This window comes from Rhincodon typus, chromosome 13 (assembly GCF_021869965.1).
Source record: "Rhincodon typus isolate 14 chromosome 13, sRhiTyp1.1, whole genome shotgun sequence".
NCBI classification, from domain to species: domain Eukaryota; kingdom Metazoa; phylum Chordata; class Chondrichthyes; order Orectolobiformes; family Rhincodontidae; genus Rhincodon; species Rhincodon typus.
Genome location: NC_063344.1, coordinates 55522294 through 55538670, shown reverse-complemented (window position 1 = coordinate 55538670; position 16377 = coordinate 55522294). Strand labels below are relative to the sequence as shown.

Genomic DNA, 16377 nt, shown 5'->3' with positions numbered 1-16377 from the left:
AATAAGTAACATTTCATGTATCCTGAACAGACTTTGAAAGCCCTTTTGACAGCATCCCTCATCACTACAACTTTCAAACACGCACCAAAACACACACTCTGTCTGGTGTTGATAAGAATATTCCTCCATGCTCAGAGTCTCACCACCTTTGCAAAATGCCTTTGAGATGCTGCAGGCAAGATCATCATCCAGTCCTTTCTGAAAAGTGCCTTTGCAAAATAGATTTGGAAAGAAATGGAGTGGGCTTTCTCTAAGTTCATCCTGAGCTGCTCAGTTCATTTGCCGTACAGATCCTCATGCAAACATGCGAACAATTTGAAAGGCTTGGAAAGAGACATAACTTCTTCATAAAGTTGTGCCCCTCAGTTTTGAGGGCTCTTAATCTCAATTTTATTGAAAGTCAGACATGAGGCTAACAGCAACTAAGTCTTAGTGAGATGGAAGCCGGGGAAAGAGAGGGAGTATGGGCTTGCTGCAATGATCTTGATGGCTGTAGCAGCTTTTTGTTAATTGTTGTGGCTGCTGCGAATGAGTAAATTTTCAACACCTATTGCATCTTACACAAAATATCACGATAAAATGTATGTTTACTGTAAGGGAATTACAGGATTTTAGATCTCACTGCGTACAATGTTTCTTTGTGATGTCATCACAGGTTATAAGCACAAACGAAATGCATTTGCAACATGAGCTACCTGAGGATTACATTGTGAAATGTTAAATCTTTCATGTATTGAATAGGTCCTGACTATTCATTTCTGTTTTAACAACCAACCTTGTCTGTACTGAATTGAATCAATATCTATTTCCAGTCAAATGTAACATTGTTGTTCAAAGCTCACTTTTGAAATTAAATCAGCTCAAATGGTTTGGGAGGGGAAAACCAGAGACGCACATAAAATCTTGCAGCTTTGTACATTGGAAGAGATTATGGGATGTGTGGGAAGAGGGGTGTGTGGAGGATTATGTAGGAGGATATTGTCAACTTGCACACTTTCAACCACAACGCTGGTCACAGCCTCACTCATGGTCACTCTAATGATGGCGAGCTACTGTATCTCCTGTCACTGCACTGGAAAAGGGCTTGTGGTGCACCACTTGTTGCAATCTCTCACTCTCTGCCCTGTCTCTCCTTCATTCACTATCCCTGCTCCCCTTGCACCCTGTTTCCTACTCACCTTGCTACCCTGGTCACTGCCTCACTAACCAGCCGGCTCACCACTTCACTTGAGGTGTGGGACAGTACGTGGCTACTGGGGAAGCAGTGAGGGCTGGTTCTGGGACAACGGTTTTTGCAATTCATTTCAAATTAGCATTGACACAAAATAACCATTGAAAGTAACAATTATTCTGGGGCATCAGACTGTCACACTAAATAAACTTAAAAGTATGAATCAGTATAGCATGAAGTTGCCCATTTTTTTGACAGTCCTTTGTATCTAAATACTAAAACTCATTGACATCATCATGATAAAACTGCCATGTGAAGTGGTTTAGATGACATTAATCAATAGATATTGCAACTGCATGGTCAGTGAGTGTGCCTGCTGTACTTGAAATGGCAGAAAGTGCAGCTATTGCAAGCATGGTTTCCTCTACAAGGGTGAGGCTGTGCAGCTATGCCTGTCCCCATCAGTTAGTTGCATGACTGCGATTATGTCAACATTGACGTACACTCCCAGCAGCATGTTTCATTAATACCAATAGTTTCTAAATGAGCAGCTTGACATAAATTACAGAAGAACAGATTTGTAAGTAACTCATTGTTTCAGTTCAGCAGCCTCTGAAAGCATTACATCTGCCTGACCAAATTGCTTGCTCCAGGGTATAAAAATATTTAGATGAAACCTTTGTCAGACAACTGTTATTGATAAATTCTACTGATGGGTTTGAATTCACAATTTACAGCTGATCTCACAATGAATAAATATCAAGACAAAGGAAAATTAGTATATACTCAAATTGAAATGAAACATTTAGTGGTACCCCATAAAGATTTTGTGCTAAGGCTTCAACTATTCACTATATTTATTAATAACTTGGATAACATATTATGCAGCCTTGCATCTGACTTTGCCTTTGATAGAAAGATCATTGGCATCATAGTGTAGATTAGTTCAAAATAACAGACATTGAGAGTGGGCGAACGAGAGATATAGGATTCAATGCTGCTTAATATGAGATCATCCATTTTGCATATTACTTAAATGGTTAAAATTAGTTAAATGGTGAGCAGTTTTGAAACAGTAGAGTTTCAAAGGGATTTAGGATTCCAGTTACACAGATCAACAAAGTGCAGTAGCTGGTTAGAAAAACAAATTTACGGTGACTAATGCAACAGCAGCACTTTCAACAAGAGTGATAGAAAATAAAAGTGATGAGGTTTTGTCACAGCTATACAAAACTTTGATTAGACCACATCTAGAATATTGTACACAGTTCTATGCACTGTGGTGTGGAAATGGTGTATTGATCTTGGAAGGAACTCAATAAGGGGTTCACTAGAATAATACCCCAGGCTTGACAGATTTAATTGTGGGGAGATTATATAAATTAAACATGTTTTCCTTGGATTCTAGAAGTTGAGATCAAAATGACTTGATCTTAAAATCCATGCTATCCCATGTGGAGCAGAGATTAGGAAATACTTCTATTTATAAAGCGTGGTAAATATGTAGAAAATCGCTTTCATCAAAAGCAGATGCCAGTCCAATAATAATGATAAATCTATGATTAATAGACTTATGTTAACCAAAGGTATTAAGAAATATTGAGCTAAGGAAGTTAGATGGAGTTAGAGGACAGATTAGCATGACCTAACTGAACAGCACAACAGACTTCTGAAGAAGGGTCCCAATCCAAAACGTCAGCTTTCCTTCTCCACTGACGCTGCCTGGCCTGCTGTGTTCCTTCAGTTCCACACTGTGTTATATCTAGTACCACAGACTTGATGTGAGAAAAGGTGTGAAGAAGGGTCACTGGATTTGAAATGTTAACTTTGTTTTTCCATCTACAGATGCTGCCAGACCTGCTGAATTTCTCCAGCACTTTGTTTCTATTTCAAATTACCAGCATCCACAGTTCTTTGTTTAAGGCAGATGGAATCTTGCTCTTTGTTTCAAAGAAAATGGAATATAAATATAGGGAAGTCTTGCTAAGATTATACAAGGCACTAGTCAGACCACTTCTTTAATACAGTGTGCAGTTTTGTTGCATTTATCTAAGGAAATGTGTACTGGCATTGAAGCAATCCAGAGAAGGTTCATTAGATTGACTACATTTATGGAGGGATTTTGCTATTCAGAGAGATTGAGTTTATTCAGTTGGTTGCTCCATGGAGCTCTTAACATCTCCAAGGCTGCTCACCTTTTTCGGCCATAGATGTAGATGTTACATTTAAAAATGGCACCTGTGGCATGGATACCACAAAGTCCTGGTGGCCATAACCAAGTTTGCCACTCTTTCTTTATGTTTGTTTGAGCCATTTGCATAATTAGTGAGCTGAAGATCTAATAAATTTGTGAAAAAAGTCAACGTGGGGTATGGCAGACCACCCACCATGATTGTTAGGCTTTGGTCTCCTAATATATGTCAGGATTCCATTTGTCATGGGCAGAATGTAATATCATTGTTAACCCTGTGATTTGGGTGTCCCAATGTCAAATCACACTACACAGATCATGTTATGGTAATTAGCCATTTTTCATGAAAGATCACAGACATCTCTCTCCATTAGAGAAAGATAAGTTGTTATGTAGCCAAAGGCGCACCACTATGGGTCAAGCAGGGTAAAGTAAGGAGGCAGACCACTATGAACTACCATTCTTGGTACAGGAGTTTAACTTGTGCTGATGGTGTTGTTCTACATTACATTTTAGCTCAATTGAGCTAATCAATCCCCAACACTTGGGGTATTAGTACTCCCTTGATATACCTCTGAGAGATATCTCTGGCATTCTAGTTCATTGTGCATGCGCTCTTTAAATATATGGATCTAACCAAAGATGATTCAGAAATAACATACTCTGCAATCAAAGATCATTTTAAAAACCTTCTACTCTATTATTAATGTTTAGTTTGTTATTTTGTACTCAATACTTGAAAGGCTCAACACTTTTGAAGTCCATGCACTCTGCTGCATTGACACCACATCCTTAAATGTTAATTTCTTTTTCCTGCAGTGTGTGCCATCTACAAGATGCACTGTAGCAATCATCATAACCACCTTCAACAGCATCTTCCCAACCTGTACCATGTAGTAAAACGAGGGCAGTATTTGTATGGGAATGCCATTACTTGCAGGTTGCCTCAAGTCTCACACCACTTGACTTGGAACTATATTGCTGTTTCTTCTCTGTCACTCAGCCCTGCTTCTTAAGTGGCTCAAGAAGGCAGCTTACCAACACCTTCTTGAAGGCAATTCAAGATAAGCGTTTCATTTTGACCTTGCAGGCAGTGTTCACATGCTCAGAACAAAAAGCGAAAGCATTTTGTTGACCCTTGTTACATGTTTCGAGTTATGACTTGAACACTTACCACTTAAATTGTTGACCTAATTTACTCAAGTAATATTGCATTATTTGACAAATGAGCGCATTAAGTAAGAGAAATCATAGGCCAAATGGACCATTTAAAATAATCAAAGGTTGGGCAATAGAGTTTGATACTTTCTGAATTGACAATTAGAATAATATTAGCATGGTAATTAAATAGGTGAAAATACACTGTACGTTAACAGGTCAAGCACAACTGATGTATAAATAAACAGAAATAAACAGACCATACTGGAGATTGAATGAAACAAATGTTCTTTTTCAATTATTCTGACTCAAGACAGGCAAACAAATAATGATCCTTCAAGTAAATAGAACTGAAGGCTCATTGGATATAATGCAGTATTAAAAAAGTGCTTGATGAGCACAAAATAGAATGCTACAGTAATATTAATTTCCCACTTACAAAGTGATCTAACATAATACGGATTCCTAGTCTTGATGCTAGCACAATAAATTAAAGAAGTATTCATGAAAATCAACATATGACTACTACTCCAGTCATTGGGGATAAACGAATATCAAAGAGTTTTATACTTTAAAATTATACCTTGGTGTGTTGCTGGTCTGCTAACGTAAACCCTGATGCTACACTCAGTCAAATGCAGTTTTGATGTCAAGGGCTATCACTGTTGCTTTACCTTTGGATTTCGGCTCTTTTTGACTATAGGAACAAGAGTAGGCCATTTAGCCCCTCTGTCATTAGCGAATCATTGCCGATCTGTGGCCTCACTCCATATATCTGTCTTTGGCCCATATTCCTTTTGTTTAGCAAAAATATATCTATCTCATGCCATTTGTGGAAGAACGTTCCAAACGTCTACTACCCTTTTGTGTGTCAAAATGTTTCCTGACATCTCTCCTGAGTGGTCTGGTCCTAGTTCTCAGACTATTTCCCCTTTAATTCTGGAATCCCCAAACAGTGGAAATTGTTTTTCTTCATCTACACTTTTCATGTTAATATCTTGAAGACTTTGATCAAATCACCTCTTAAACTTCTAAGTTCTTGATAAAACAGGCCTAATTTGTATAATCTCCCCTCATATTTTAATCCCAGGATCATTCTTTTAAACTTGTGTTGTACTCCCTTGAATATATCCTTCCTGAGATGTGTTACCTGGATCTGCTCACAGTATTCCAAGTGTGGTCTAACCAGGGTCTAGTATAACTGCAGCATGACACCTGCATCCTTATACACCAGTCTTCTAGATATAAAGGCTAACATTCCATTAGCTTCTTTGTTTATTTTATGCACCAGTTTACGACTTTTGAAAGATCTATGCACCTGAAATCCAAGTATCATTGAACATCCACTGTTTTTAACTTCATGCCATCTAGAACATACCCTGACCTATCCTTTTTCAGTCCAAAATGGACAGCCTCACAGCTAATTACATTGACTCCATCTACCACAGTTTTACCCATTCACTTAGTCTAACAATATCCTTTTGTAATTTTATGCTGTCATCTACACAGTATATAATGTCACCTAACTTCATGTCATCCGTAAGTTTGGATATTCAAATTGTTAATAATGTGAACAATTAATACGCTAACACACATCCTTATGGAGCATCACCAGTCACATGCTGCCAATTTGAGTACATACCTCTGAACATAATGATATCAGATGTAACAAATAGTTTGAAATGAAGTGCTTAAGGAAAATTCAAGGCGCAGATGAAGAACATTAGAACATCTAAAAGCTTGCAGAGAAATAGTATTAGAAGTGGTAATAGAAATTTGTGATCAAATATGTAGTAAAGGATAGAGAGGCCAAGAGACTTGAGGCATTTATTATTTGTTGAAAAACCTAAAAAACCTAAAGGGCACTCATTTTAGAATGATAAGCTTAATGAGTCATCTCATTCAGAATTATTTTGAAAATCAAAGTAGAAATAATAGCATATTTGAAGCAGAAATTGATGAAGCACAGTCTGGACTTAGAAATGGAGAAGGAACAAGACACAATATTTAACCTAAGAACAATAATTTGATAAGTATATAAAGCAAAGAAAAGCATTTCCGCATGCTTCTTTTGACTATGGAAAAGTGTTTGATCTTATTTATCGCCAAAAACATGACAGTAAAAAGATGCCATTATGGCCAGAGCCATTATAAGGATCAAGTAAAAAGGTAAAGTTGCCATAGTCCCAAAGGTTCACAGGGCTGCTGTCTCATTAGAGTGAGATAACTGGTGGTGGTTTAACCTGACGGTGACCATGCATCAGGTGACGGGCAAAGTTGAATGAGCGCCCTTCATGGTAACATCAGTTGTTGCAGGGATTTAACCCGTACTGTTACCATTAATCTGCATCACAGACCAGCCTACTGAGCTAACCTCACATTTATCCCCATTATAGTTTGTCTATTGTGTATTTGCTCACTCACATAACTTGTCCAAATCACACTGAGGCATCTCTGCATCCTGCTCACAATTCACCTTCCCACCCAGCTTTGTGTTGATTGCAAACTTGGAGATTATCACATTTAGTTCCCTCATCTGAATCATTTATATATCGTAAATATCTGCAATCCAAGCATTGATGATCCCTGCAGTAGCCTGCTAGTCACCACCTGCAACGTGGGGGAGGAGGAGACCTATTTATTCCTACACTTTGTTTCCTGTGTGTCAACCAATTCCCTATCCATGTCAGTATATTACCTCCAGTCTCGTGCGCATTAAATTTACATTTTAACCTCTTATGTGTGACTTTATCATAAGCCTTCTGAAAGTCCAACCACTTCCACTGGCTCTCCCTTATCAACTCTACCAGTTACATCCTCTCAAAATTCCAGTAGATTTGTTTGGCATGATTTCCCTTTCATGAATCTATGCTGACTCTGTCTAATCCTGTCATTGTTTTTTTGGGTACTCTGCTATTAAATCCTTTATAATGGACACTAGTATTTCCCTACTACTGATGTAAGACTGCTGATATATCATTGTCTACTTTTTCTCTACCTTTTTCACATAGTGGGATTACATTAGGTACCCTGCAATCCATAGAAACTGTTTGAGAGTCATGGTGAGACTTACCTTCCTCACTGTCAACAATATCTTTCCATAGCAGTAGACAATCACCAGAAAGGGGATGACCAGACAGAAGACGAAGAGACACACAATATAGGACACATTGGCTGTATCTTTTGAATGCCAGTTCACGGAACATGTGGTTCCTGGTCCCTCAGGACCATACTGACTCCATCCAAATAGAGGGGGCAATGTCCATATCAATGAGTAGATCCAAGAAAATGAAATCCATGCAAATGCTTTGCTGTAGTTTGTCTTGTCGGCTTCTGTGGCTCCAGTGATGGTAATATAACGATCGTATGAAAGTATAGTCAATGAAATCAATGATACAGTGCCTATGAACAAAAACAAATAATTTACTAAAATTTCAGAAGAAATATATAGAAATCCTTAAATTATACCGTAAGGACAATGTTTTTTTTTAGAAAAACTAGAGAATGTAGGGAAATCACATTGAAACTTAGAGAATACTGAGAAACTGGGATAGAGTGGACTTGGAGAAGATGTTTCCATGAGTGGGACAGACTCAGGCATCGGGCACAGCCTCAGTGTGAAGAGATAACTCTTTTGGATTGAGTTGAGGAGAAATTTCTTTAGTCAGGGGGTGGTGAATCCTGGTGCCTGGATTTAAGATATCTCATCTGGGCTGCAGAGGAACTTGGAATGGGATGGGAATGATCTAGTTGTCGTGGTCCAATAAGTACAAATGAGATAGGTAGAAAGAAAGAAGTTCTGCTGAGGGAGCATGTGCAGCTCAGTGCTAAATTAGAAGGCAGTACCCAAAAAGTAATAATCTCCAGATTACTTCCTAAACTACAAACTAATTGGCATAGGATCAACAACATTAAAGAGAAAAACATGTCTCTCAAAGATTGTAGGAGAAACGAGTTTGAATTCATGGGACATTGGCACCATACTGGGGAATGAGCTGCTCCAATGCTCTGGGCTCCAGCTAAAACATGCTGTAACTACAGTTCTGGCAAAATGCTAACTAGGGCTGCGGATGGAGTTTTAAACTAAATAGTGGGGAAGTCGGTTCAGTTGCATGAAAAATGATAAAATCAAAGGCAAAAGAAAATATAGTATTATTGTTTAGTAATGGGGCTGATTGTTACCTGAAAATAAATGGAAGGGGCAGAATGTGTGAGTGTCATAATACATCAAGGGACCACAAAAGTGTAGGGAAACTCAATGGTAGAACAAACTTAAAGGCTTTGTATCTTAAAGCACAGCACATTTGGAATAAGGTAGATGAACTGATGTTGCAAATAGAGGTAAATTGAGGTCATGGGGACTTTAAACGAGCTAAGGCAGGGTGCGGGGGGAGGTGAAGGAGAAGGGCTCAGCAGAGGTTGTTAAAGTTTCCAATACAAGTAATAGGACTGACAGTATGTAAAAAGTCAGGAATCTAATTGCAGGCACAGCAAATAAGGGGACAGCTACGAGAAAGGGAGTGTTCAACACAAGACTGAGGGTGTTCTACTTGAATGCACACAGTATATGAAATAAGGAAAATGAGCTTGTAGTGCAATTTGAAATTGGTGGATATGATGTTGTGGGCATTATAGAGATATAACTGCAAAGGCATCAGGGCTGTAAACTAAATATCCTAGGATACACAATCTATTGAAAGGACAGGCAGATGACCGGGGTGTGGAGGGAGCAGTGTGAGAGGGTTTGTGGTGGTGCAGGATTGTTTTTGTTAGTAAGAAATGAAACTAAATTGATAGTAAGAAGCAATACAGAGTCAGAAGGCATAGAATCTGTGTGGGTAGATTTCAGGAACTGCAAAGGAAAAAGACTCTGATGGCAGCTGTGTACAGGCCTCCTAGCAATCATTAGAATGTCGGGCAACAAATAAATCAGGAAATAGAAAGGCATGCAAGAAAGATGATAATACAGTAATCATGGGGGATTGGAAAAATCAGGTTGGTAGTGGATCCTAGAAAAAGGAATTCATGGAATGTCTATGGAATGATTTTTTGGGAGCAGCTTGTGGTAGAGCACTAGAGTGCAGGCACTTCTGGATTTAGTGATGTGTAATGAGACAGACATGATTAGGGAGCTTAATATGAAGGAACCCATAGAGGACAGTGGCCATAATATTATAAAATTCACTGTGCAGTATGAGAGGGAGAAGGTAGAATTCGAGGTAATATAACTAAAAAGACATGATTGAAGGGGAGCCTAGCAGGGAAGATGGTGGAGCAGCAATGGCAGGAGTTTCTGGGGGTAATTTGGGAGTCACAGCAGAAATTTATCCCAAGGAGGAAGAAACACACTTGGAGGGGAACAATACAACCATGGTTAACAGCATAAAAAACAGAAGAAAATGCATACAAAGTAGTGAAGATTAATGGGAAGCCTTTTAAAAACCAGCAGAGGACGACTATAAAAGCTATAACTGGGGTGTGCGTGTGTGTGTGTGTGTGTGGGGACGGGGGGAGTTGTGTGGGGGGGAGTGGGGAAGAGGATGAAATATGAGAATAAGCTGGCTGGTAATATGAAAGAAGATTGCACATTTTATATCGCAAGAGAGAGGCAAGAGTGGACAGTGGACTGCTGGAAAATAAGGTTGGAGAAATAATAATGGGGAACAAAGAAATTGTGGTGGTTTGCATTTAGCTTCACAGTGGAAGACACCAGTGGCATACCAGAATTTCAAGAGAGGCAGGATGCAGAAATAAGCATGGTGGCTATCATTATGGAGAAAGTGCTGATGATGTTGAAAGGTCTGCAGGGGAATAAATCACCCAGACCAGATGAACTACACTCCAGGGTTCTGAAAGAAATATCTGAGGGGATTGTGAAGGCGTTGGTGATAATCTTTCAGGAATCCCTGGAGTCAAGGAGGGTTCCAGAGGACTGGAAATGGTTAATGTAACACTTCCATTTAAGATCCCTTAGTGTGACTTCTGTCATTGGTAAGATTTTAGTCCATTGTTAAGTACAAGATTGCATTGTACTTGCAAGTGTATGGTAAAATAGGGATGAGTTAGCAGGGCTTCATCAAGGGGAGATCATGCCTAAAAAATCTGTTAGAATTCTTTGAGGAGGTAATGAGCAAGTTAGACAAAGGAGAGTCAGTGGATGTGATCTATTGGGTTTTCCAGAAGGCTTTTGATGAGGTGCCACACAGAAGACTGCTAAATAAGAGCCCATGATGTTTGGGACAAGGTACTGGCATGGATAGAGGATTGGCTGACTGGCAGAAGGTCAATGGTCCACTCTATCACAGTGCATATGGTAGCTGTCCATGTGTTTGTGCATTGCATACCAGGATCATGAATCAAGTTTTCTGATGTCTCAAATGCAGCTAAAATAGTGGACTGTGGCAGAATGAAGGTATCATGATAGTTGCCAAGATTTTGGACATTGACCATCACAATTTTCTGCCTATGGTTACACAACAGCTGGACACTGAGACAACGTTGTGATTATGAAATAGTTTAGAGTTGGTAAGTGGTATCCAGAAAGTGATATGTGATATAATTGAGATGCAACAATCAGCATACAAACACCCTGCTGGGAATATAGATCCTCAGTGAAATCCTTTAGCATCATTACAGCTTAGAAACAGGCTGCTTGGTCTTTCAAGTCCATACTAGTTCTATGTAAAGCAACCCAGTCAAATCTATTGCCCTGCCTTATCCCCACACCCCACAAGTTTATTTCTAAGCATGCATCCAATTTCCTTATGAACTTGTTGACTGTCTACTTTCATCATCCTCTCAGGCTGCAGTTCCATGCAACAATGGATAGAAATATGTAGGATGTCACAAATATCAATTTCTCTGAGGAATCAGAATCATAAAGCTTCGTGGCCACGGACACCTTTACAGAAATTAACAATTCTAATATTGCCTTGCCCTGTTGTGCAGCTGACACTGCACCAAGTGCCAGATTTTAGTGAGAATACCTTTACAGAAACTCAAGATGTTTAACCCATATTCCCCTGAAAAGTACAGCAAAACAACATTGGATGCAGTTTCCATTGAAAGTCTGTGTGCATGTTATGATTGTCATTTTGGCTCCAAAATGGCAGGCAGTGCCAAAAGAAAAACAGGAATGATGGAGCCACGTTTCATAGTTAGTAGGGTGACTGAAATCACACCCTTTGTAAGCCAGCCTCAACTAAGCATTTTCCACCACCAGCACTTTGTCTTGACAAAATCTCATCAGAGAATCTAATCGTGGAGAAAATCACTTTGATGCAATTAATTGCTGGTATGTGGATATATTTATTTGCGACCATTGACTAGAAGGTAATATCACATAATCCTTGCTGTGCACTTAGTTTTCTATGGATAGATATTGAATATAGTGAGACTGAGGGCAAATAGGCGATGCAGAGGGTGAGGAGATAGGCAATGCTTGTCAATGCTAGGACAGAAATGTCAGCTGGTGGAAGGCTGGAGAAGTCTATGTTGAAGATGTAGATTGAAGTCCTGAGGGGACTTAAGACTGTTCCAAGTGTGGAAATATTTCTATTGCTGTATAATGAGTGCAATTTTTTTTGCACTTTTTCAAAAAATCTGGGCGTATTGTTTTATAGAACCACATTATCTCATGCACTATAATTTGACTGTGATTAAACAAGCATACAAAATGCTGGAAAAATTTCAGTTCTGAAGCAGTGTCATTTCAGCCTTGAAACTGTTTCTCCCTTTGGATGCTGCAAGGTCTGCAAAGTTTTTTCCAGTATTTTCTGTATTTATTTCAGATTTCCAGCATTAGCAGTATTTTGCTAATGTGATGAAATTTTTGGTGGATGTTAACTGGTGCAAAGCAAATTCAGCATCCACCACTGCACAGCTAAGAAGAAACAGCACCGACAGTATTTTACTTTTGATAGTTAAAACTGTCTGTGGACAAATAGTTCTGACACAAATTGTTTTAATTGGAACTGGGTCCATAGTGATTTCATAATTGCCATTTTCTTCTGCATGCTTGGGCTTCCTACCTAACCAGCGTTGTGTGATAAAGAGCAAGGGGCAAGTTTCCTGTGGTTAGAAACAACTTTTCTGACAGCACAGGTGGGCATCTACTGCAAGAGCTGCTTAATAGAGCTGAGATCGTTCCATGCTTATAGACAGAAGAGGGGCTGGCAGGATGTCCAGGATTCACTTCCTGAAAGAGCCACTCAACACCAGCAGACTGGGATTAGTCTACTGTGACCACATTCAAACAAATTGGATGTGTACAAGAGTCTGCTTCTAGCTGGTAGCATCTGCCAATCCATGAGGAAAGGCATTGTCACCATCATATTCAAGTAGAATGGGGTATTGGCGGAAATTACAAATTTATGACTGATCTCACTGTTGAATGTGGGCTACAAACCTCTGGCCAAGTACATTAGGTCAAGTCTGTTTGGGCGTCAGTGAATCACCCCAACCAGACCTGTGGTGTACCCAGCAGGAAGCTAAATGAGAGCTTTGCACTATTTACAGATATGATTACTTATGTGCAGTAGAGAGGGGTGAACATCTGTCTCATCAGCTTGGACCAGAAGAAGGCTTTTGACAGAATACCACACAATTACACGATGGATGTGCTAGCCATAACTGACTCTGGGCAAGGAATCCACAATTGGATCTGACTGCTCTACAGAATGAGACCACACTACCAGTTGATGGGAATCTAAACCTTTTTGACTAAAATGGCAGTCAGGCAGTGCTGCCTTCTCTTCCTCCCCTTCCTTTTTTCTGTAATGCCTGATGCTTTTAGCTGAGTCCATCAGGAAGCATGTGGGCTCGAGAGGGTAATAGTGTCAGGCAGCAGACGCCTGCAGGTCAAAGCCTCCCTATAGATGGACAATGTCACAATTTTCTGCCTGGATCCGCTGTCACTGTGCAGATGCATGAGCATCTGCATCCAGTTCAAACTGGCCTTGGGAGCCACAGTGAGTTGAAACAAAATAAGGCCATGTTGTTTAGGAACTGGGTTGGTTGTTCCTTTATCCCCTCCACCATTGAGTCAGATTACTTAAAGCTGCTAGTGATATGATTCTGAGGGGCCAGGCATGTGTTAAAACTTGGTACAAGTTGAGGCAGGAAGGGAATGTGTGAGTGTGATGCTCCCCGTCCATTGCACTTAAGAACCTGGTCATCTGATGTGAGGTGCTTTTGGTGGTGTTTATATGTGGTGTGGGTCTGGTCCATTCCCCAAACCTGTAGTGCAGCAGTCACCTGAGCCATCTTCCATGTTAGCTGGTGGTCAAAGATGGATCATATCCATGGGGACAACAGGTACAGAACACTGATTACAGAGGGAAGAAAGATGTACCTAATGTTGTCCATATTCTCACGGTCACTTTTGTGTATGACTGTGTCAAGCTGTGCAATGATGCTTGGTACACAGACAGCATGTGTCACAACGGGCTGAGGGTCTACATGTATGGATCTGGCCACATTGCTGCAGAATGTTCCACATAAATTGCAGTACCACTAGTCCCTTGTGGAATGGTGTGTATAGAAAACACCTGTCACTAAAATTTCACCAGGCAATGGCCAGCATGGAATCTTCTCAAGATCCTGTGGTAAAAAGAGATGAGCAGACTGTCCATGTTTTTTTTAGCAGAATGCACCATCAGCAGATATTCCAAATAAGCACCCAGATATAGATTGGTTGGTGGTGAGGAGGGCATTTCTTGTCAGATTGATCATGTATACCTTAAATCCGGTGCCATTATACACTGTCCCTGAGACAGCTGAAGTGGTGAAGAGATACTCACTTGTCTTCTTCAGGAAAATGCCTTTACAAAAAAGGGCCGGAGAGAGAGAGATACAGTGATTTTTGTTGAAGTTCATCCTGAGCTCTATGACACAGGATTGGGTGCTGTATGGTCCGTTCCCAGGGGTGGACACTGAAATGAATATCGACTGTGCTTGGAAGACCATCACCTCAGTGAAAGCTGCTCTTTGTTTTACCTGGAACTTTCAGATTGACACATTCAAACAGCTCCAGACAGTGTTCTAAAGAAGGCATTAAAGCCTAGGCAGTCACCACAAATGCACAGCGAGGAAAGGCCTTTCAGCCATACTGTACTGAGGAGCTGTTAACTTCTAACACCCCTAGGGGTATGTGCTTGTAACTAATCTATACAATTGATGCCACATTTATTTATTGTCTCAACTTTGTAATTGAATCAAAAGAAAAGTGGTCAATTGATAGAAATTATTTAGTGTAATTTCTAATGTGCCGTTTGAAATATTTTGTTATGTACTTTATCCACCACTATCTTTAAGTAAATAAAATACTGAAACTGTTGCCATTCACAGGCAGAAAATCCTTGAAACGATTCTATGAGTGACTTTTATTCACTAACTTGGGGCTTTGCCGAAGGAGTTAACGAGGAAATGGGATCTGTCTCGCCAGAAACAAAAACAGAAGTTGCTGGAAAAGCTCAGCAGGTCTGGCAACATCTGTGAAGAGAAAATCAGAGTTAACGTTTCGGGTCAAACGGAAGGGTGCTCGCTGTCTCGCCAGGGTCTGGTTTGCTGAACTGAGTCTTCGCTAATTTATTATTGAAGCAGCTCTGAAAAAATATTGTGACATCATTATTTATTATATTAACATTATTAAAACATTGCTGATTTATTCTGTGAATGATATTGAAGTCTTAAACGGATTAAATGCCTGACATTCAGTCCTCCCTTGACTGCTATAGTACGAATCATATTTATTGGGCGTGAGCACAAAGTGATGAATTGCTCATACACACTTCGGGAGACAGATTGGCCGATGCATACGGGACCCTGAACACCAACATCGTTTTCGCTAGTTCAGTACGAACTCAGCAATTTAATTCAACTCAACCTAGACCTCCTGCCAGTGCGTGTTGCTGTCAGTCTGGACAGAGTTAATACTCCTCCTGTCTGCTCTGTTAAATTGGCCTCACTAGTGAAACGGAAGGGCGCTCGCAGTTAATAATTCACAGATCAGTCAGCGACTTGCGGCAAGTCAGAGATAACCTGTGAACTGCGAAACAAAACACTGGCCAACTTGCTCCGCTCCACGGATTTTCAGGTCGTTGCTGTACGAGTTTCACGTTTTATTGGCAATTAAACTCATCACGAGTTATATGACACACTGAAGGATTATCAAGTTTTGGGTAAGGATTTGAACGTAAACCTCGTTCAGATGTAGGGAATGCTCCCGCTGGGCCATGGGAATGAAGTTACTGCTGGAAATGATCACCAGAAATACCCATTTAACAATGTGACCACTGGAAATGATTGTCACTCTTGTCCAGAAACTGAGCCATTAGAAATGCAGAATTCCATTCCTTCAATTTGGGAATTACTTTCAGGGATTCCTATACTGTACCTTTTATTTTGTAATTACTTTACATCTAAAATTGGTCTTTTACAAGATGGCAGCCTGTGACTTCGAGAATTCAGCTGGAGTCAATATTGGGACCACAACTACTCCTGTTACACATTAAAAATCTAGACTAAGGAACTGAGGACATTGTTACTCATTTTGCAGATGACACAAAGATAGGTGGGGGGCAGATAGTGTTGAGGAACTGGGGAGGGTGCAGAACGACTTGGGCAGGCTACGAGAGTGGAAAAAGAAGTGACAGGTGGAAATGTGGGAAACTGTGAGGTTATGCACTTTGGGAGGAAGAACAGAGGCATAGACTATTTTCTAAATGGGGAAAGGCTTCAGAAATCTGAAGCACAAAGGAGATAACAAGGTGTAGAGCTGGATGAACACAGCAGGCCAAGCAGCATCAGAGGAGCAGGAAGGCCGACGCTCCGGGCCTAGACCCTTCTTCAGAAAACA

General features: G+C 40.2%; 1 protein-coding gene across 1 annotated transcript in view; it reads right to left on the bottom strand.

Annotated features, from left to right (window-relative positions):
• LOC109918597 (opsin-3-like) overlaps positions 1–16377 on the bottom strand; it is a 53354-nt gene that overhangs the window by 27880 nt on the left and 9097 nt on the right. The window contains exon 2 of the mRNA XM_020518528.2: positions 7594–7922. Within this exon, the coding sequence (XP_020374117.2) occupies positions 7594–7922 (329 nt within the window). The remainder of the gene's footprint in view (positions 1–7593; positions 7923–16377) is intronic.